The 21,635-nt window shown below is 33.8% G+C and overlaps 1 protein-coding gene across 1 annotated transcript in view; it reads left to right on the top strand.

Annotated features, from left to right (window-relative positions):
- The window catches only part of RFX6 (regulatory factor X6), a 55,538-nt gene that overhangs the window by 6,694 nt on the left and 27,209 nt on the right, over positions 1–21,635 (top strand). Inside the window, exons 5-6 of the mRNA XM_032274964.1 lie at positions 10,571–10,648; positions 11,754–11,781. Of these exons, the coding sequence (XP_032130855.1) occupies positions 10,571–10,648; positions 11,754–11,781 (106 nt within the window). The remainder of the gene's footprint in view (positions 1–10,570; positions 10,649–11,753; positions 11,782–21,635) is intronic.

The following is a 21,635-nucleotide window of genomic DNA, read 5'->3' as shown; positions in this document are numbered from 1 at the left end:
TTTTATTTAATCCAATTTATCCAAAACATTATCTCACTGTGGAATCAATATAAAATTATTAATCAGATATTTTACATTTTTTATACTATGGTTTTGAAATCTAGTGTGTATTTTACACTTATATCACCTGTGAGTTTAGACTAGCCACGTTTCATGTGCTTACACTCACATATGGCCAGTGGCTTTATTGCTTTATTGGATACCTCGCTTTAGACACTTGCCAAAAAATAGGTCTTACTTTTTGAATTCTTTTGAATAGGCCTCTCCTCATTGCTACTTTCATAGCCTGGCCTTGACTGTCTTTCTTGTCCATTCATGCAGTTTTTCCAAACTGATCTTTTAAGGTTCAGATTCAATCATATCTCTTCCATGTTCAAAACTTCCACTGGCTTGTAATTTCTGCTATTAAAGACAAACTCTCCTCAACTTGACATTCAAGGCCCATTATGATTTAGTCCCAGTTCATTTTACCCTACCACCTATTTCTCACTTTTTAGCATGTAGCCTATGTGCTCACCAAATACTCATCCCAGTAAACTTTGATTGACTCCAACTGTCAGTCTTCTGTTCAAGTTTATGCTGTCTTCTCCCAGGAGAATACCTTTTACCCTATATGGATGTTGAAATTTTACCCATTTGAAGGAATGTCTCTTGAGCTTCTTCCTTTAGATCTTTTCTTAATCTATTGATTTATTATAGGCTCCTTCTCTGCACCCTTATAGCAGTTTGTTGGTACCTATCTTAATGTAAAATTAACTTATCTATTCCTCTAAACAGATATATGTATTTTGAGGACAGAAACTTTGTCTCATTCACTTTTATATCTTTTCTGTTGACCGATACATAATAGATTATCAATTAACACTTATTTAATTGATTGCAATTAATGTTAACATTATTGTGGCCTGGGAAAGAGAAATAAATTGCCAGATCGAAAAAGGCAAAATTGGTTCTTTCCTTCTAATCAAGCCAACTTTATTTCAAAGTTCAATCAATTTAACTGGATTCTACTGAATTGATTACTACTGAATTGTGTAGGTGGGGGAAAGATCAGATAGTGTTTAAAGTAAATAGATAGAGGGAAAAGAGGCAAAGCAATGAAGAGAAACCCTCTTGACAGGATCTACAAGAGGGTGGGCTGACAGGCTTCAGGGAAAGTCAATTAATCCTAGAAGGAGCCTTTAGGATTAGAGGTGAATCATTAACCTTGTCCATTGTGTCACAGTGGGGCTCTAGTACTTAGGTTGATGTAAAAACATGTGGTGACTTCTGGCAATTTATTGAATCTAAGAGCCATGGGTGTGCCCAAGAGCAAAGCCTTCACAATTTGAATTTTTTTCTGCTGTGGTGATGTGCCATTTGATTTTTATGACACGAGTTTTTTTAAAAAATATTTTTATATCATAGAGAAAAAATAATTTTCTATAAACTACATATAGTGAAAAATATAGCAAAATGTAGTTTGATCTTCTAAACAGTAATTTTTTAATATAATTATTCTTAGCTAGATATTTTTCCTGCCTTTATTTCCAAGAAATATCCTTAGCTTTTATCTTGGAAGATAGAATATCAAAAGGCAGTATGCAATGGTTAGGGACATAGGGTTTAAAGTTAGACATCTTTAAACATGAATCTGATGTTTCCATGTATAGCTGTGTGACATCAGCTTTCCAGCTGGTGATTTATTGTAGGGTTATTTAGCTTTTCATCAGTAAAGTGGGTATACAGTATCTTATATGATTGTTGTGAGAGTTAAATGAGATAAAGTATAGGAATGAACATAGGAGTGAATATGCTTTCAACCCCACTATCCTTTATAATAAAAAATTAATGACTCAATATGTAAAAAAAATCAGCAATACAATTAAAAGTTATTATTTATTGAGTACTACACACACACAGATACATGCACTCATCTTTAATCCTTGCAATAATGAGAGAAGATAGGAATTACTGTATTACAAATGCGGAAATTGCATTTCCAAAGTTATTGGCTTGCCCAAGGCCAAACGGATAATACACAGTAACAATGTTGGCATTTGAATAAAAGTTTATCTGACTCTAAAATTTATGCTTTATCCACTAGTGAAAAAAGGGAAGCCTACTACTTTTCTTCCAATATCAATTGTATCAACAAACAATTGTTTAATTGAATGTTTGATTTTTGACACATAAGTTTTACTAAGTTTTGTTTTTTACAGATCTAACAGTTCTTAAATTTTATTAATATATTAGATTCTTCTTCAGAGAGCAAATAGCACTCTACGAAGCCTCAATCATAAGGCATTTTATTTAGAGACATTCATGTTTTATCTAACAACAAATTTGTAGCAAATAAAACAAACACAATTTTATTTTCTGCCTTTTAATTTTAGTCCTAAATGTTCCTCTGTTAGCACATTATCTTTGCAACCATTTCTAATGGCTCTTTATTATTTCATAAACTTACATTTTATAAAAAATATTTTTATGTCTATGGAAATATGAATAATTGAAAGACAGAAATATAAAGTAAGTATACCTTAGAAAATCAGGAAATCATAATTACTCTAATTTTACTAGTAATTTTGCAAAATGTATTTTATTGTTATTGTGGTGTTTAAAAGAGTGCTTTTAACATAGTATTACTAAATATTCATTGGGTTATTTAAAAGTATAAATAAATGTGGTATTTATTTTAACTTACTTGGGTTGATTGTATATTAATATATATAAATATTGTATAACTGTTCTGATGATGATTACTTAAAAAATGAGTTCTCAGTTTTTGCCAAATTATTATAGGATACCTAGAGTATGTCCAGTCATCTCACCAGGGACTATCAGACAGAATTTATTTTAAATTATGATTGACTCAAAAGGTTTTCTTGTACTCTGGGCATGAGATATCACCCTCTTTTAAAAAATTGTTCTTAGCTGTCTTTGAGGTTTATGAAGCAATGAGGCTCACTCTCCAACTTTTACTGGTCCCTATATAAAACCCAAAGTTTGGAAAACACTAATCTATGTGACAAATAGATGATTAGTAGGGTCTAAAAATGATGGATAAATGAATGTAGTATCTGTTTCCAAGTTCTATTTTTTCTAAGTTTTGAAATAAATGGTTATTCATTACAGTGATGTCTTCACAACTCTTACATTTGTGATGATGCCACTTCTTGCCCTCACTGAAAAGTGAAAGATGAAAAATTTTGACTGTGTAAAATGAGCTCAAAATTTATTCAATCGAGCAGAAGAGATAAAACAGATTTATCTCTTCTTTTGATTTAAAACAGATATATTAAAACAAAAAAATCTAAACAGACAAGATCCCTATGTAGGCTCCGATTTCAGCCACTGTCAAAATTAGGAAAAATTAAAAATGGAATAATTTGTTTCTGGTGACAAGTTCAATATTCCACATAGGAGGCCACTGCTGCTGTTGGTTATGGAAAAAAAAATCTCTAAAGATAAACATGAGGGGTCAGGAAGCCTCACTCTAGAGCACCTAACAAGTGTGCTTTGGGGACATAGCCAGTCAATTTGCAGGCACATTAGCAGTTCAGCTCTCTATCCAGCTCCTTCACGCTTACCATTCCCTGCCAGCCAAGAAAACCAGCAACCACAACAGCAGACAATGTACATTCCCAGTACTAAGACAAAAATCGACTTCACTTTCATGTTTCTTCTTTTCTTCCCTTTAGGCTTACTACCAATGCAAAAGTATACACCTGATTTTATTTTCTGTAGTATTTTTAAATTCAAGTTTTGAATAAATAAAAAAATGAAACAAAGTTCTATAAGTACAATAATGAAGAATAATTCTTGCATATTTTATGGTTATAAATGCATTGAGAATAATCAGTCCATTCCTACTGACATTGATGCACAAAACGTGATGCTAAAGAGTTTTTGAGATGCAAAAAATTGTAAAATAGGGTGCCTGCTGGCAAAGAACTTTCGCTATTCATCTTAATTATTTAATAAGCATTTTACTGAGAGTCTTGTTGCTAACTAGGTCCTTGGATACAATGATAAGCAAAAACCTTGTATCCTACCTTGCTCAGAATGGCTTGGTTAAGTAAGGGAGAACGTAATTGAGCCCACAGATAGATTTTACGCACATGGTAGACTGTTTGATTTTAAGTTACATTTTAATTTTTTGTAGACTTTGATCAGCCAAATCTTGGTTTTCAGACATGATGGACAAAAGCTATTATCTTATTTATTAGTAGTGATTTAGTGGGTTAATAAAACTGATATGGCAGCTGCTCTTATCATAGCAAGTTATTGCAAGTCCCTGAACAGCTTAATCCCATCATTTCCTTATCAGTTATCATTTGTGTAGTGTAAACTAACATCAGGGCTACTAGCTCAGTGGGAACATATGTTTCAGGAATTCTATATAAAGACTGAAATGAGAAAGAAGAAATATAGTTGCAGCTACAAATTGCTCAGCAAATGAAGAAAAGTATTAGACACAAAGTAATTATTTTAGTAGTAAAAAAGAACAGCAATAATTTCATTTGTCCTATTAAAAGTTTGTTATATTTTATAACATGTTCACATTAAAATGTGGCCACAAGCATTCTTCCTTTTTCATAAATTTTAAATCAGATCTGTCATTTGACATAAGATTGAGGAAAGTTGCTAATAAATAAACACAATTTTCTTAGATAATCATAGAAGCTGCTTTCATGACACATTTTCTTAGAGAAATTAGCTAGTCATCCCCAGGATGTTTGAGCATTTATCATAAACCTTCTTTAATAGAAATGGATAAAAATCATATATAGATAAAGCACTGTGAGATGTTTGGGAATCTTTATTCACAGTAACCTAGAGGATAAGCATCAGGTAGTGGTATATATATTAAAACAACTATTTCTTCCACAGTGAGACAAACCTCACCTTTTATTTAACATACATCAGCATGTCTTCTTGTTATATCACAGTATGCATGGTAAATACTCCCTAGCAATATTTATTTTAGGGTCGTCTATTAACCACAAAATAATGCTATAAAATATTGCAAGTGAGATGAAAAATTTATGTACACTTTGCATGAACTCTCTCTCCCCAGTTTTATGAGGTTTATCTTTAGTGGCTAGGAAGACAGAAAGCTGCTCATTTATTATCTCTTCTCTGTTCTCAGAGACACTAAATCACTCAGATGACAACATGTACCTAGTTAGACGAAAAGGAAGATTAAAGGGGAAAGGTTATTTTGTCAGCTCCAGAAGAAACTGGGTACAAAATGTACTAAAACATTAAAGTGGTCATTGCAAAATACTGAGGTTTGTATTGCTAGCAACAGTCTTTACACCAAAGTATACCAATTTCATGCCCTTTATATATTGTTTAGGTATGCAACTTTTGTTCAATGCCAGTGTTTTACTGATGACCTGGAAATGCAGTGTCAGAAAGTGGTTATTGAAAACTATCAGCTTTAAGGAAATTTGTTTCATTGGTTTCTAAATTCCTAGAAGAACATATTAATTTAACTAATAAATGTATGAGAATTTTTCTTCACAGTAATTTTTAATGAGGAATACAGTGAAGAGAAAGATAAAATTCTTGTCCTCTTTTTCTTAGGGTTTAGTATGGGAGGTAAGCCATATATACAAATGCCAATGATACAGGACAAAGCTATATACAGTAAATGACCAAGGGAGGAGTTCAGGAGAGTTCAGGAGTTTTGCCTGAGATGTCAGGCAAAGCTTCATTTCTTAAGAATATGCCTTAAAGTATGATTAAGAAACAAGGACCAGATGGAAGAAGGGCATTCCCAATGGAGAGTTCAACAAACGAAAGGCACCACCATGGATATGGCAAGCTATTTATGAAGAGCAAGTCACCCTGATAATAATAGTTGAGTTTATAGATGTGATAGGGTTAAAGGAGTTAGTAGACTTCTTTACATCATGTTAGATAAGAGAATCTTTAATTTCTACCAAATTTTAAATTGTGGTGCTATGTTTAAGTATATGATACTATATGTATTCTCTTAATTGGCAAATTCTTTTTTATGGTTTTGTGACACATTGTTATTTTTAATTTTTTTCATGTTATTTATTCATTTATCTAACAAATGTTTATTAATTTCCTATTGTAGGAAGCTAACATTGTAGGAGTTTATATGTGGAATGTCAAATATGAAGCATCCAGATCAGTGGTGTAGGTCTTAATAATTCATGTTAGTTATCATGCTTACATTACTCCCGTCAAACTAGAACAAAGAGTGTGTGTGCATGAGTGCAGACATATTTGAACTATATTTCACTAGGACTTTCTAATTGTAAATAAAATGAAGATACAAAAGAGAGATATCTTTTGTATTTTGGATGTGGAGGCCATATGGTCTGTGGAATCATGGGTTTAAATTTTGCCTTCAAACCCGTAACATTTTAAAACAAATCACATAATTTTTCAATGTCTGTTTTGGATTGGGGTAATGCTCTACTTATAGGCTGCTGTGAAAAGTTGAGATCATGTACGCATACAATTATTGACACGTAATAGATGCTCAATAAATGGTAACTATTTCTATCACGACTCACTATCACCTGCTTCAATTGTAGCAAATATTAATTTGGTACTGCAATTCTTTCTTTGCCTTATTTGTTCCCACACAAGACTCTCAACTCCAGAGACTCTCTCTGACTCTCCTTGAATCCTTAGCACCTAGCACACAGTAAGCACTGAATACATGTAGGAAAAAAAAAAAGGAGTGCAATCTTTCACTGGTTCCCTATCTTCTGGCATATATATAAGACTGTGTTGATAGACTATGATCAGCTACATGAACATATCTAAATTCTAAGGCATTGCTAATAAGAAAAGGACATGCTGTTTTTCTCTTGTAGAGCTGAATGTAGCTGACCAAGTCATTTTCTTCAGGTGTCTGTGTGGGTTTATGGTGTTGTTTACATTTGAATTGTATATAAAATACATTAATCAAAAAGCACCTTTTCTGGTATATATAAAATCATGACTTTTGGTATGTAAATATTTTGGATGTAGGTGGAGGCATTAAATACTTCTGTTTGTAAAGATATCCTGTCCTGATTACTGGGATGGGAATAAGGGGGCCAAACAATATAGTCATTTATAACAATAAGAAAAAAATAAATTGCATAATAAAAACATTCTGTCCTTAAAAGTCATAAGTACATATCCACAGTAGTTAGAGTTTATTTGGTCTTAAAATGTTACAATTAAAAAAAAATGTGATTATCAGGTGGTTTTAAAAACTGCAAGTAAAATGTGCCTCAGTGCTGGTCAGTGTAGTCACTTTTTCACGACAGCAGGCATCAGGAGGCCATAGACTAGTGAGGAATGGAAACATGAATATTCCTAATCAGATTTTCAATGTCTGTTTTGTTCATCATTGTACTGACAACCAGCACAGTGGTCAGGACACAGTATCTACACAAATATTCACTGAATTCATGGTCATCCCTTTGACTTGTCTTGTGATTTTTGTCTACCGCCTGTGAAGACAGTGTAGTATGTTCTCAATCTGCCTGGCAAATCGTTTTACCATATTGAAAAAAGGATTAGAGATGAGAAACAAGAAAATTGAAGTTATAATAAAAGAACCTTATCAATTTTTAAGGCAATGTTTAGCATGTATTGCTTTAGCAAGTTGCTAAATTGTAGTTATTTAAACTATAAAGCTTATGGAACAAACAGCAAGCTTTGCAAAAAGAACATGAAATTACAACGTCTTTCCATTCCAATGGATCTTTTTGTTTTGAATCATTACTTGATTTATTTCTTCTAATATATAAACATTTCCTTTGGTATCTTAGTTCTAAAATCTAGCAAAAGAAATATTAGTACTTATTTCAGACTCTGGCTTATTAATAATCCTACTACTATACATGGCTATCATCTAAATCTGATAATTTTTTCATGGTTTTAAATATTCCCCTTATCTATGTCTATTAATATAGCTCCTTTGGTAAAGTCTTTATGACTTAAATAAGCTACTTTCTTTTCATTTCTAATTAGAAACATAACTCAGTTCAATATCTTGAAGTTTCCAATTTCCTTCATTTCTCCCTTTGTTCCATTATACCTTAGAGGTTGTTTTTCTTCATCTGTCTAGGATTTCTTTTTCTGTACTGCAAAAACAAACAGTTATGAGGCTCCTTTGTTCAGGTTAACAGACTATAATTATACGTCTTTCAAAATTGAAGACTTGGAAATATCTTCCCAGTCTGCCAGAATTATAAAATATCTTCATTTACCTTGATCACCATATATTATTGTTTCCCAAATATAACAACTCTTTCTGAGAACATTTCTTATAGTATTTGTTGCTGCTGTTGTTGTTTTGATGTTTAAAAATCCTTTTTCGGCCGGGCGCGGTGGCTCAAGCCTGTAATCTCAGCACTTTGGGAGGCCGAGGCGGGTGGATCATGAGGTCAAGAGATCGAGACCATCCTGGTCAACATAGTGAAACCCCGTCTCTACTAAAAATACAAAACATTAGCTGGGCATGGTGGCGCGTGCCTGTAATCCCAGCTACTCAGGAGGCTGAGACAGGAGAATTGCCTGAACCCAGGAGGCGGAGATTGCGGTGAGTCGAGATTGCGCCATTGCACTCAGCCTGGGTAACAAGAGCGAAACTCCGTCTCAAAAAAAAAAAAAAAAAAAAAAAAAAAAAGAATAAATAAATAAATAAAAATAAAAATAAAAATCCTTTTTCCTTCATCTCAAATGACTTTGAATCAATACAGTTAAGTTTACTGGCACAGTCCTTCCTTTAGCACCTGAGAAGAGAGAAGCCATCTCTGGGCCTCCCACTTTGGAGGGCTCATTCTGGCTGTCCTCCAGCTGCTATCCTCCCATGAGGCAGGAGTCCATGGCCTGAGTGAATGTGTCCATCCAAAAAACACATCCCACTTCTGGGTCCCTGGAGCCCTGGAATTCCCTGTCCAACAGCCCCAGACCCACTTCTTGGGCCTGTATTGGGCATGTCCCAAGTCCATCCTCAGAAGACCACAGTGCTCTACTAGTGTTCATAATCCTAGACTGAGGTGTGGCCAGGGGGTAACTGTTTGTGGGTGATGAAGATGCGGCTGGATCTTGGATGTGCAGTGCAGTTCCCTCACAGTGAACAAAGGAGTCAGTGCTGAAAAATGGAGTGGAGTTGGGTCTTCCTCCCACCACCATGTTCCCATATGGAACTCCAGGAGTCTAAGAATGCTAAATTCATATTTACCTACCAGATAATTATGGAGGTAAATTGTCAATGTAAGAGGACAGGAATATTTTTGTTAGCTCAATTTATAGTTTTCAAATAGCTAATTCAAATAGTTATTCATATGGTATGTATGATTCCATTTGTACTCCTGTCCTGGATCCTGAAAATGTTTAGGAGTGGAACCTTTTGGCTAAGAAGTTCTTTATCACTGAGGCCAGAGATAGGGCCTTGTAACTTCGATCCTTTATTGTTTAAAGTTTCTGTAAGTTTATTATTATTGTTTAATATTATTATTCATTATTATTATTTAATAAAGGATCTAAGTTTAAATTCAGATGGTGGGTTCTCAGTTTAAAGGATCCACTTTAAACTCAGATGGTGATGTTCGAAATGACATTTTAAAATATAGTTAGGCTGGAGTCTGCTGGAAATCTCCTCATTCTCTTTTTTTCATTCCTTTCCTGATCTTAGAGAAATGCAAATTGAAGGAGTTGGTAAACAGAGATAGTGGTGCTTCATGGGGGACAGATGGCAGAGAGTGGGACTGACCACAAAAAGCAGACAATAGAGGACTCGCTATCCTCACTAAATGCCCACTATTCCCCTAGCGTATGTATAATATTTGTAGTGTTTGTATATGGATGTGTAATATGTCAAGAGTTTATGGCTTAGGAGAATGAGCTATAATTTGAGAATCAATGAGTTGCTATACTTATATTGTGGCTTATGATCCACTGACATATTTATAACAAATTATCTATGGGACTGTTATTTTCTGCATGTCATTTTCATCAATTTGCAACATAGCTTTCTCCCTATTCTTGCACAAAAGTTTGAAGTAAAAATTATAGTGAATTGGACTTTTGATTCCTCATGAGTAAAATAATGTGTAAAGGGTCACATATCTCATATATACTCCCATGCATGAGATTGGTCTTCTTCAAACATAATGTCATACTTTTTTCCCATCCAATAGATATATGGTAAAGAAAACCATAGATTTTCTTGTCCAATTGACTAAATTAATGTTGAATCACTCAATTTGTAAATACATACAATACATATACTTAGAGCCAATGCCTATATTTATACATTCTTGGGATTTGGAACCTTATGTTTTAGGGGATATAAGAGGATTATCAGTAGGTAATTCTTTTTTCAAGCCTGGAGCCAGATATAACAACAAAAAGTAGGAGTAGTGGTCATCAAAGAGGGATGTAGCACCTTAAGAAGCTACCTACCTGAAAAATGTCAGAAAAGAAACGTCATCAGGGTTTGCAGTTCTTATTCACAGTTACTTCAGTTATACCTTAGTCTCTTTTTCCCCTTCAAAAATCTCCTTCATTAACACAGAGCTGGTTCCTGTCTTTGCTCTAGGTATCATTACTATGGGATTGGCATCAAAGAGAGCAGTGCATATTACCACTCCGTTTATTCTGGAAAGGGCTTGACAAGGTAGAGTTATACCATCTTCAAAACAAATTATCTGTATTTCTTTATGCATGATACATATCGAATAAAATGACTTCTTAATTTTGCTTATCAAAATGTTTCCATTTAACTATCAGATCTTAATGTCCACTTTGTATGGTTAATTATATCATCTAGATTACTGGGCAAATTATAAAACTTGTCATAATTAATGAGAAATTAATGGTGAACTGGGTGTGCCAGAGAGATGAAGAGGAGAGATCAAGGAGCAGAATTGCTTTTAAATTAGCATTTACTCATAAAGCAAAGTCTATTTTCAGGTTGGATTCAAAAAAATAAAGGGATTAAATGTAAATGTAATTTTTTCTGAGACGTGTTTTAAAAATCTATATGCTTGACTAGTACCTTACCAAGATAAAAGTTTATTATAATAATCTCTAATCACATATACTTTGGCCATCATTTTACCTTACTAAGGTGAAACTACTGACCTGTTTGGGTTTCTATGAAAGGTAAACATGAATGAAAATAAACAGCACATTGCTCTAAGCAACTGTTAACTATCAGAGGAATATTAGTAAGTGAGGTTACATCTAATGAAACCAGTGATAACACATCATTTGTTTTTTGAACTGAAACTCTGAATAATGAAATCTGCATCTGAGATTGCTTTATGGTATGATTTATCAAGAACTGCTCTTAGCTCTTAAAAGAAGAAATTATCTTAAAAAGTAAAGTATCATGTGGAAAAAAATTTTAGTCACTGAGTCATACTAAGATAAATTTAGATATTTCAAGGAATAGAAGGCTGCTTACTAGCCACTACCCCACTATAAAATGTAAATATAGACTAGAACACACACAAATGTTTAATAGTGAGTGTTCTTTGCTTGTCTCAAATCTCACCTGACTTCTTTAAATACTCTTCATTTTACTTTTTTCCTAAAGAAAAGATTTTTTTTTAGTAAGTTGAGAAAGATGATTGAGTTCTTTAAAAAAATCAAAAATTTCCAGATTATTTCCCTAATCATGGTATGAAATTACTGCTTCTTTAGGTTGTCTACATATCATTGAATGCTATAACTGTAATTTTGTTTGAACTAATGGAAAATGTACTCATTTTTTTAAGGTTTTCTGGAAGCAAGCTAAAGAATGAGGTAAGAATTCTTTTCATCTCTATTTTACAACTGCTATAATATGTCTTACAAGCTGAGCAATACATGTTAATTATTCCTTTTGGCAAATGTAGAAATAAATGTTATTTATTAGGAATCCCTTGACTAACTAAGGACTACAGATACAGCTCAATTAGATTTGAGACAACAAATGAATCTTTGCGTGGATGTATCAAACAACTTTCAGTTAATTTAGGAGAGATATATTTTTGGTTATCTTTACCTAATATCAGATACAAGATTGTAAAAAACAAAAAGACTATCATTGATCAAAAAATTTTCACTTAAACAAAAAGCTTAAGCTGAGGATATGGAAAGAATTGGTCTTTGGACTGTATCCATTTAGACAACATTTACTAGTTTTCAAGGAGCCCAAATGCTATGCTACACTATGGTTTGTTTCACTACTGTGCGCACACACACACACACACACACACACACACACACACACGTACACATATATAATCTTTCTCCCTAAGCTTCCTCTCCACCCCCTCCTTCAAGAACAGATTTTATCTAAATGAGTTAGACTACCATTAGGGACTACATGGCTAATTAGACACATGATAAGGCCCTCATTATCCTCAAGTTAACTAATCATTAAGAAGAGGTGCTGCTGAGCTAAGGGCACGTGACAATATGTTGTGTAGTAAATCTGGACCTGAGATAAAGTGTAACTCCATTAGTTTGGTGAAATGATCCAAGCATATTATCTTAAAAAATAATATAAGGCCCCCAACCCTCTAAATGGCCAATTTCTTTCTACCAGTGCTTTCAATACAGTTAATAGCTAATTACATAATAAAGATCCTCCAGATTGCTGTTTTTATCAATGAAATGATAGCTCTTTATTAGGTAAACAATTGTGAAACTGCAAAAATGGTGACTTAGAAATATACTTTGAGCAAAGTTTATGTCAATAGGGAATTTAAGTAATTTCTCTCAGGTGTTCTTTCTAGTAGTTTGATGAGGCTGGTGGTATTAGCAAGCTCTCAGCCAATAAATGGCAAGCCTCGTTTCGTGGAATAAAAGAAAAATATTTCTCAAGTTTACTTTTTCCTCCTTAGAAGAGGACACTACAAATACTGTTGTATATTTTGTTAGTAAAATAAAAATAAAATAAAATATTCTGGTTAAGCCTAACCATTTTCTGTGGATACCTGAAGGCAATAATAGTGTATCATTACTTCAATGATTATAGGAATTAACACAACTAAGAGTTTTATAAAGGCTCAGAACTACTCTAAATACTTTTAAAGTGATAATAAAATATTTTCATAACAAAATTGAAATTAAAAAAATTATTTTCTTTGGGAGGCTGAGGTGGGTGGTTCACTTGAGGCCAGAACTTCGAGGCCAGCCTGGTCAATGTAGAAAAACCCTATCTCTACTAAAAATACAAAAAATTAGTTGGGCATGGTGATACACACCTGTAATCCCAGCTATGCAGGAAGCTGAGGCAGCAGAATCGCTTGATCCCAAGAGGTGGGAAGGTTGCAGTGAGCCATGATTTTGCCACCTAGGCAACAGAGTGAGACCCTGTCTCAAAAAAAAAATTGTATTTAGGGTGACCAGCCATCGTTGGTGTGCTCAGACACAAGACTTTCGGTGCAACTCTTCATATACATCAGTTCGTCTGAACATTTATAACTGTGAGGTATGGTGTCAGCTATTTATAGCTAAGAAAAATGAGGCTGAGAGATGTATTTGCTTTTTTAAGAAGTCAGAGTAAGATTCTATTTTTTAAAAACTCATGGTCAAGATATTAATTAACAGATGTATGGTATTACACAGGTAATAGGGAACAAAATGGTGAATGAATAGATTTGGTCCTGCCGTTCCAGAGCTTTACAGTATAGCAGGAAAGCATACCTTGAATAAGTAATTATAAGAAATTCTAAAGGGTGTCATGGGGGTAATTAGGTTTAGGGGGTTAAGGACATTCTTCATAGGAAGTGGTATTAAGGAAATAACTGAGAATATGGCCACAGTTCAGAGGAGGAGTGGAGTAGGGGAAGGGGGAAGAAGAGTGGTTAAGACAGACGGAATAGCATAGGTCAGGGTTTCTCAGCCTCCATACCATGAAAATTTTGGTTCACATAATAATGTTTATGGAAGCTATCAAGTACATTGTAGGATACTTAGTAGCATCACAACATCTCTGGCCTCTACCCATTAGATTCTAGTAGGAAACCCCCACTCCCTTGTTGTGACAACCAAAAATGTCTCTGGCATTGCCAAATGTCAGCCACTGGCATATGTGAAGGCAAGCAAGAGGTGCATCATGTTCTAGAAAAAATAAGAAAAAATTCTGCATAGCTCTAGTGTAGAATGAGGTAGGGAGTAATAGGTAGAGGCTAGATTGTGTGTAGTCTCATTAAGTTAGAAATTCTGTAACAGGAAGCCACTAAAGAGGAATTATGCCATCAGACTTGTGTTTTATAAAACTCATTCTGACCATGATATGGAGAATATTTTAGAAGAGTGTAAGGCAGAAACTGGTAGCTCCACTGGAGGCTATCTGGATAGTCCGTATAAGAGAAGATCTGGACTAGAATAATAGTCCTCGGGATGGAGAGAAGTAACTGATTTTAGTTGGGAAATACTGAAGGAGAAGCATGTAGAAAGAGTAAAAAGATAATGGGTTCAATTTGGGACTTGTCGTATTTGATGTGTTTGTGAAACACTTAACATAAATTTGAAGTGGGCAATTAGATATATGTGATTGGAAAAGAAGACTTCAAGATTTAGTTTGCTGGTGATTGAAGCCATGGTAATAGATACAAATACCTAGGGAGAAAATGAATGAGAAGACAAGCTGTGAAAAGTGAGAGAGAGGAAGACAGTCAGTGAAATAACAGAGGAGAGTCTAGAGAGGTAAGAAGAGAAGGAGGAGAATACAGTGTCACGGGAGTCAGGAGAAAGAAATGCTCCCTACTGAAGGGAATGCTCAAATGGTGCCGAAAGCTCATCAAGATAAGGACTGGAAAGGACCCATGGAATTAGTTAAGTGGCATTAACTAATGACTTCAGGGAGAGCCTTTTCAGTGCTGAGCTGGGATTTGATGTGTGAAATGAATGGAAAGTGGCAATGAATGTAGAACATTTAGTCAAGTTCAGGGTGATAATTGGAAAAGGACTTGGGAATTGGGGTTTTGTTTTTGTTTTTGAGACAGGATCTCACTCTGTCACCCAGGCAGGAGTGCAGTGGCACAGTCTTGACGCGCTGCAGCCTCAACCTCCCAGGCTCAAGTGATCCTCCCACCTCAGCTTCCCAAGTAGCTGGGACTACAGGCACACACCACCACACCCAGCTAATCTTTTGGAATTTAGTTTTGAAGGATAATTAGACTAATGTCTAATGCTAATAAAATAGATTCAGTAAAGAGTGAAGACTGAAAATATTAATGAAGGGCAAGTTGAGAGCACAAGGTCACTGAGGAGGTCAGAGTAGAGGACTTGGCCCTAGAGAAAAGGAGCAGCTCTTCCACTAAAACTAGAAAGAGAAAAAGGTAAGTTCAGACTCAAGTGGGCTTGTAGATTTTTGTGGCAGGAAGTTGAGGTGGCTTCTGTTTGGTAGTTTTGCATTTCTCTCAGGAATGGGAGTATAGGTCATATGCTGTGGCAAAAATTATGGAAAGAAAGTAGGAGTTTGAGGAACTTAAACTCCTGGCTATTCTCAACCAGGTTTACCAGAGACAATGTAACCCTAATGCCCTAAGACACCCACTGAATATAAGGAATTAATTCTTTTATGCGTGAATATTTAGAATGGTATTGGTTAATCATTGTCCTTGAGAGTATTTACAAAATGGTTGTTCAAATCATTTTCTGTAGGACTTAATTTTCTCACAGATTTATTGAGATAGGTAAAAACAGTCTTTGTGGAAGACAAGAAATGTAGAAGATTGTAAAATTTAAATGGCATGAACCAAAAGAGATGCAAAATATTCAGTTATAATAACAGAAGCATACTGCCTATTTGGAAAAAAAATACAGGTATAAAAAATATTACAAATGAAATGACATACCACGTGCCTAAATAGGAATGCTACATATTATATGTTTTCCAATTCTTCCTGAATTAGTATAGATATTTTATATTCTAATGAAAATTTGAGTGGGTAATTAATTTTTAGAGATGAATATGGTTATGAGCTTAATCTAGAAGAATATACAGGAAGTAATAGTTAAGAAAAATGTAAACAAGAAGAGTGAAAAGGGGATTTGTCTGCCAGATATCAAAATATTATTACATTGTGATATGACTCAACTTTAGATAGAACAAATCTGCAGCAGAGATTAGGTAACTGACAAAGGACCCCAGTATATATAAGGATTTAGTGTATGACCAAAGAGATCTTACAACAAATGAAGGAAGAAAATGTTATTCCGTGTCCTTTTTGGAGGAAGGTGGAGTACTATATAAAAATCTTCAGGGGATAATTTTAGAAAAATTGACTATTTTGAAAAAAGATTCCATATCTCACAACTTATGTGAATTTCATATAAACAATTAAATATAAAAAGAATACCTAGGAGGAAATATATTTATCTACCCCACTTCTGGAAGGCATTATTCACTTTCTAAGCATAAAAGCAGTTTAAGAAATTTCATAGAAAAAAGAAAAACATAGACCTTGGAAACTTCTTCATATCAAAAGCATCATACATAAAATTTGAAGTCAAATAAAGAACTGGGGGAAATATCTTCAGCAAATATGACAATAAAATTATATCCATAGTACGTAAAAATCCTATAATTTATACAAAAAAATGTGAAGACCACAATAAGTAGTCAAAGATGTGAATAGATGATTCACATGAGAAAGAAAAAGCTAATAAATGAATGAAAAAAGGACTACCAAATAAACAAAAATTAAGATAACATTTTATGATATGAAACTGTCAAATATTTAAAAATTATTGTGAAGTTGGTGAAGGTAGGATGAGATAAACTCATATCTTACTGAAGGCAGAATGAATTTTTGGAAAATGGTTGGAAGATCAGCATCAAGAGTCTTTAAAGTATTTATTCCTTTTTCCTACTAATTCTACTTTTGTATGTATTTTGTATGAATCTTTTTCTCTCTCTCTCTTTTTTTTTTTTTTTTTTAAAATTGGAGTTTTGCTCTTTTGCTCAGGTAGGAGTACAGTGGCGTGATCTTGGCTCATTGCAACCTGCACCTCAGGGGTTCAAATGATTCTCATGCCTCAGCCTCCTGAGTAGCTGGGATTATAGGCGTGTGCTACCACACCTGGCTAATATTTGTATTTTTAGTAGAGACAGGGTTTTGCCATGTTGGCCGGGTTGGTCTTGAACCACTGATCTCAGGTGATCTACCCACCTTGGCCTTCCAAAGTGCTGGGATTACAGACGTGAGCCACCGCGCCCGGCCTTGAATTTATTTTTATTTCACTATGAAATATTTCATAGTATTTCATTATGAAAATGCAGACAGAAAATTATGCATAAAATTTTTATTGACTATAGTAAGAAGCTGTATGCAACCTAAGTGACTAATATCAAAGAAATGGTTACATAATTTATTGTACTTTTGTGTGGCTACATATTATTTATTAAAGGCTCTGTTAATGATATAGAGAAGTGTTAATTATGAAAAAAAAGGACACAAAAGCAAATATATGTAAAATATGTAAAACATAACTGGATATTTATAAATTATATGCAAATGGTCCCTGGCTTAAAATGGTTTGACTTACAATTTTTTAAGATGGTGTGAAAGGGATATGCATTCAGTATAGACTGTTCTCTGAGTACCCATACAACCATTCTCCTTCTCACTTTCAATACAGTATTTAATAAATTACCTGAATTATTTAATACTTCATTATAAAATAAGCTTTGTGTTACGTGATTTTGCCCTACTGTAAGCTAATGTAAATGTCCCAAGCACTTTCAAGGTAGGCTAGGCTAAGCTATAATGTTCAGTGAGTTAGGTATATTAAATGAATTTTTCACTTACATTATTTTCCAATTGTAATAGTTTTATTGGCATGTGACCCCATTGTAAGTTGAGAAGTACGGTATGACAGAGAATTAATATCTATAACTATGTTGTAAAATATGGTAGCCACTAGCCACATGTGACAAGTAAAATAAAATATTTAGGTTCTCAGTCACATCAGCTACCAAGTGCTTAAGAGTCATATGTGGCTAGTGGTTACTGTATTGGACAGGAAAGAAACAGAACATTTCCATCATAACAGAAAGTTCTATTGGACAGCACTGATATAGATTATGTATAGATTTCAAGTAAATAATGAAAAGACAGCCCAACAGAAATATAGCAAATTATATGAACAAGCAATTAATTCAGGGTAAACAAAGAATGAATAATAGTGCTAGTTGGCATTGTGGTTGACCAGTGTCTGCCACATATGTTGAATACCATTCCTTGCCAATAAAAAGTGCTCAATCTAAATATTAGTGAGGGAAATGAAAATTAAAAATCTTAATGTGTAATTGTCTCACAAATATTATGTTGGCAGCAGTTAAAATGTCTAAAGATACATTGTTGATAGAAATATGGACCAAAGGAGCTCCATATAGAGTAGAAGGGATAATATCTAGTGAAGTTGAAGATTTACACACTTTATGACTGAATTCCTAAAGAAACCTTCACATTGTGCATAAGGAGGTGTGTATGAGGATGTTCACTGCAACATGGTTTATAATTGCAGAATACTCAAAAATAATCTAAATGTTTATTATGATATAATGGGAAATAAGTTTTTATACATTTATACAGTGGAGTACTATACTGCTTTGGGTACAAGCAAATGAACAATGGTTATAATAATCAAATTAGGGCCAGGTGTGGTGGCTCATCCGTGTAATTCCAGCTTTTTGGGAGGCCAAGGCAGGTGGATCACCTGAGGTCAGGAGTTCGAGACCAGCCTGGCCAACATGGCAAAACTCTATCTCTACTAAAAAATACAAAAATTATCTGGGCATGGTGGCAAGTGCCTGTAATCCCAGATGCACAGAGGGCTGAGGCAGGAGAATCACTTGAACCCTGGAGGCAGAGGTTGCAGTGAACTAAGATTGCGCCATTGTACTCCAGCCTGGGAGACAGAGCAAGACTCTGTCTCAAAAAAAAAAAAAAAAAAAAAAATCAAATTAAGGTCATTTCAAAAACATAAAGTTGAGTGAAAAAAGCACATTGAAGGTAGGATACATATTGTAAGGATACCAGTTTTAAAGAACAGTATAATATTAAGAACATTTACATACTAGGTAAATTTTTTAATGTTTGAGTAGAAACGATCTACACCAAGCCCAGAACATTATTTCTTGTTGGGGAAGAAGGGAACAAGATTAGGCAAGGCTGCTTTAGTGTTGGAAGTGTCTCATGTCTTAATCAGGTTGGTAAGTGGGTATTTATTATTATTTTTCTCTATATCTCTTAAAAAGTTTTAAATAGTTCAAAATATAAAGCAAACAAAACCACCACCAACAAAAGCAAAATACAAAAAACAGGAAAAGGGTGGTAAGAGCGATTACTACTTATTAGAAATAATTTTCATTGTTTTAAATATCTTATTCATAAATGGAGTGGTTTAAATTTCAGAAATATCTTAGAGATTGTCTGAGAATCTGTTAATTCACAGGAATAAAACAAATGAACAAAATTTAATTATAATATTTTCTCCCCATCAAAGAAAGCTTTTCTTTTCCCGTGAATCTTCTAGTGTGGGCCAAATTTTTGTTTCAAGCAGCTAATGAAGTTGACATTATTTCTTAGGGAATAGGTCCATTGATTTCATACATTTCTACCAGGAAGTTTCCTTGACAGCCTGAGTTTTCTTCTCCTTAACATCAACCATTCACAGTCAGCTGAACAACTTTGTACTAAGATAAATATCAAATCCTCTCTCCTTGGTATATGCTTTTCAAATATTTGTAGACTGTTATCATGCTCTCCTTTGTCATCACTTAGCCAAGCTGTGCAACTTAACTCCTTTAATCTTTCCTCATAAATCAGACCCTCTTGCTTTCTAGTCATATTTGTTTCTTTTCTGTAGGGTCCTTCTTGTTTTCTTTTAGAAATACGATTCTTAATAGTTCACCCAAGAGTACCAAAGTCATCAGTTGAGGAAGGAAAAAAACAAAACAAACCCAGACCTCTGTAGCTGGCCTATGATCTGGCACCTCTTTCAGTACAATTGTAATGGCAAACGTATTAGTGGAATTAAAATGAGTACATTTTACTATTTTAAAGATGATCACTCCTTCCTTCCTTTTTGTGTTACACTTACTTGATATTGTTTGATTTATGGAACTTATATCATCTTTGTACCCAGTTGCTAACATATCCGAAACAAAATTAATTTTAAGGTTTTTTTTTGGTTCTTTTGCCTCTTGATGTTGTGGGTATTGTTAGCTTTGATTACACAAAATTATTTACCAATATGAGAATTTTTAAAAGGTATTCGAATAAAAGTTATATACTTTGTTTCTTAATATGTGTTTTTTTAGCATGCTAACTTTTTTTTTTACTGAGAAATGTATTATTCACAACACTCATCTCTACTAAACCTCTCAAACACACAGCACATGTATAGAATTTCAAAAATAATCATACGATGAAAACTCAATCCCTTTCTCATAACTTAAAATAGAGAATTCCACTGTGCACCCACTTCAATCACTTTTTCATTCCTACTCATCAAAAGTTGCCACTCTCTTCAATATGGTGTTACTCACTGTTTTTTCCCTAAAGTTTACCACTTACAAATAAATCTCTCAATAGTGTATTGTTTAGTATTTGCGCAGTTGTATCCTACATAAAAATAGGTTCCTTGTTTTCCCTGTGACTTTCTGTTTTCATTCAATGTTAGGTTTTGTGATTCTTTAATGCTGATACATGAAGTTCTAATTTATTTGTACTGCAGTATAAAATTCCCTTGTAGGAAACTATCACCATGCATTTATTCATTCCATTGTGGTTGGGATTTTTCTTTTTTTGCCTGAAAAACAATATTGACACAAACAATTCTCCAGGTACACATCTATAGGAGTCGAATTCCAGGTCCTAAGGTATACTCATCTTTAACTTTACTAGTAAAGGCAAAATTATTTTCCCGAGTGGTTGTATCAACTTCTGTCTCTTCAGCTGTGTGTAATAGTTACTTTTGTACATTATTCTTATGCTTGGTATTAAATGACATTTTAGTTTTTGCCAGTCTTGTGGGTGTAAAATGGTCTCTGGTTTTTATTTGAAAGTTGTTTTTAACAACCAATGAGCTAGAATGTATTTTTGGATTTTTACTGGCCAATTCTCTTCTGTGAGATGTTTGTTCAGATTACATAATTTTTCAGTTTGAAATTTTAATGCTTAAGAGGTTTTTTATATATTCTGGATACTAATATTCTGTAAGTTATGTGTTGTAAATAACTTCTTCCTATTAGTGGCATGACTCAATACTCTATCATATCTTTTGATGAAGATAATTTTTTATTTTACAGTTAGTGCTTTTTATATCTTTTTTAAAAAATGTGCATATTACAAGATTATAACAATATTCTCCATAAATTACTTTGAAAGCATCAAGTTACTCTGAGCATTTGAGTCATTTCATTTGTAATTGGTTTTTAAAAATTTTTTATTGTGGTAAACTACGTATAAAATATACTATCTCAGTCATTTTTGAGGGTGCCAGTTTTGTGGTATTAAGTACATTGGTATCATTGTGTAACCATCACCACCATCCACTCTCAGAACTCTTTCATCTTGCAATACTGAAACTCTATATTCATTAAACAATAACTCTCCATCTTCCTTTTACCAAGTCCCTGGTCACTACCATTC

Source organism: Sapajus apella, unplaced genomic scaffold, assembly GCF_009761245.1.
Source record: "Sapajus apella isolate SASKATOON/1434 unplaced genomic scaffold, GSC_monkey_1.0 scaffold6, whole genome shotgun sequence".
NCBI lineage: Eukaryota > Metazoa > Chordata > Mammalia > Primates > Cebidae > Sapajus > Sapajus apella.
This window is presented reverse-complemented; position numbering and strand designations above follow the sequence as displayed.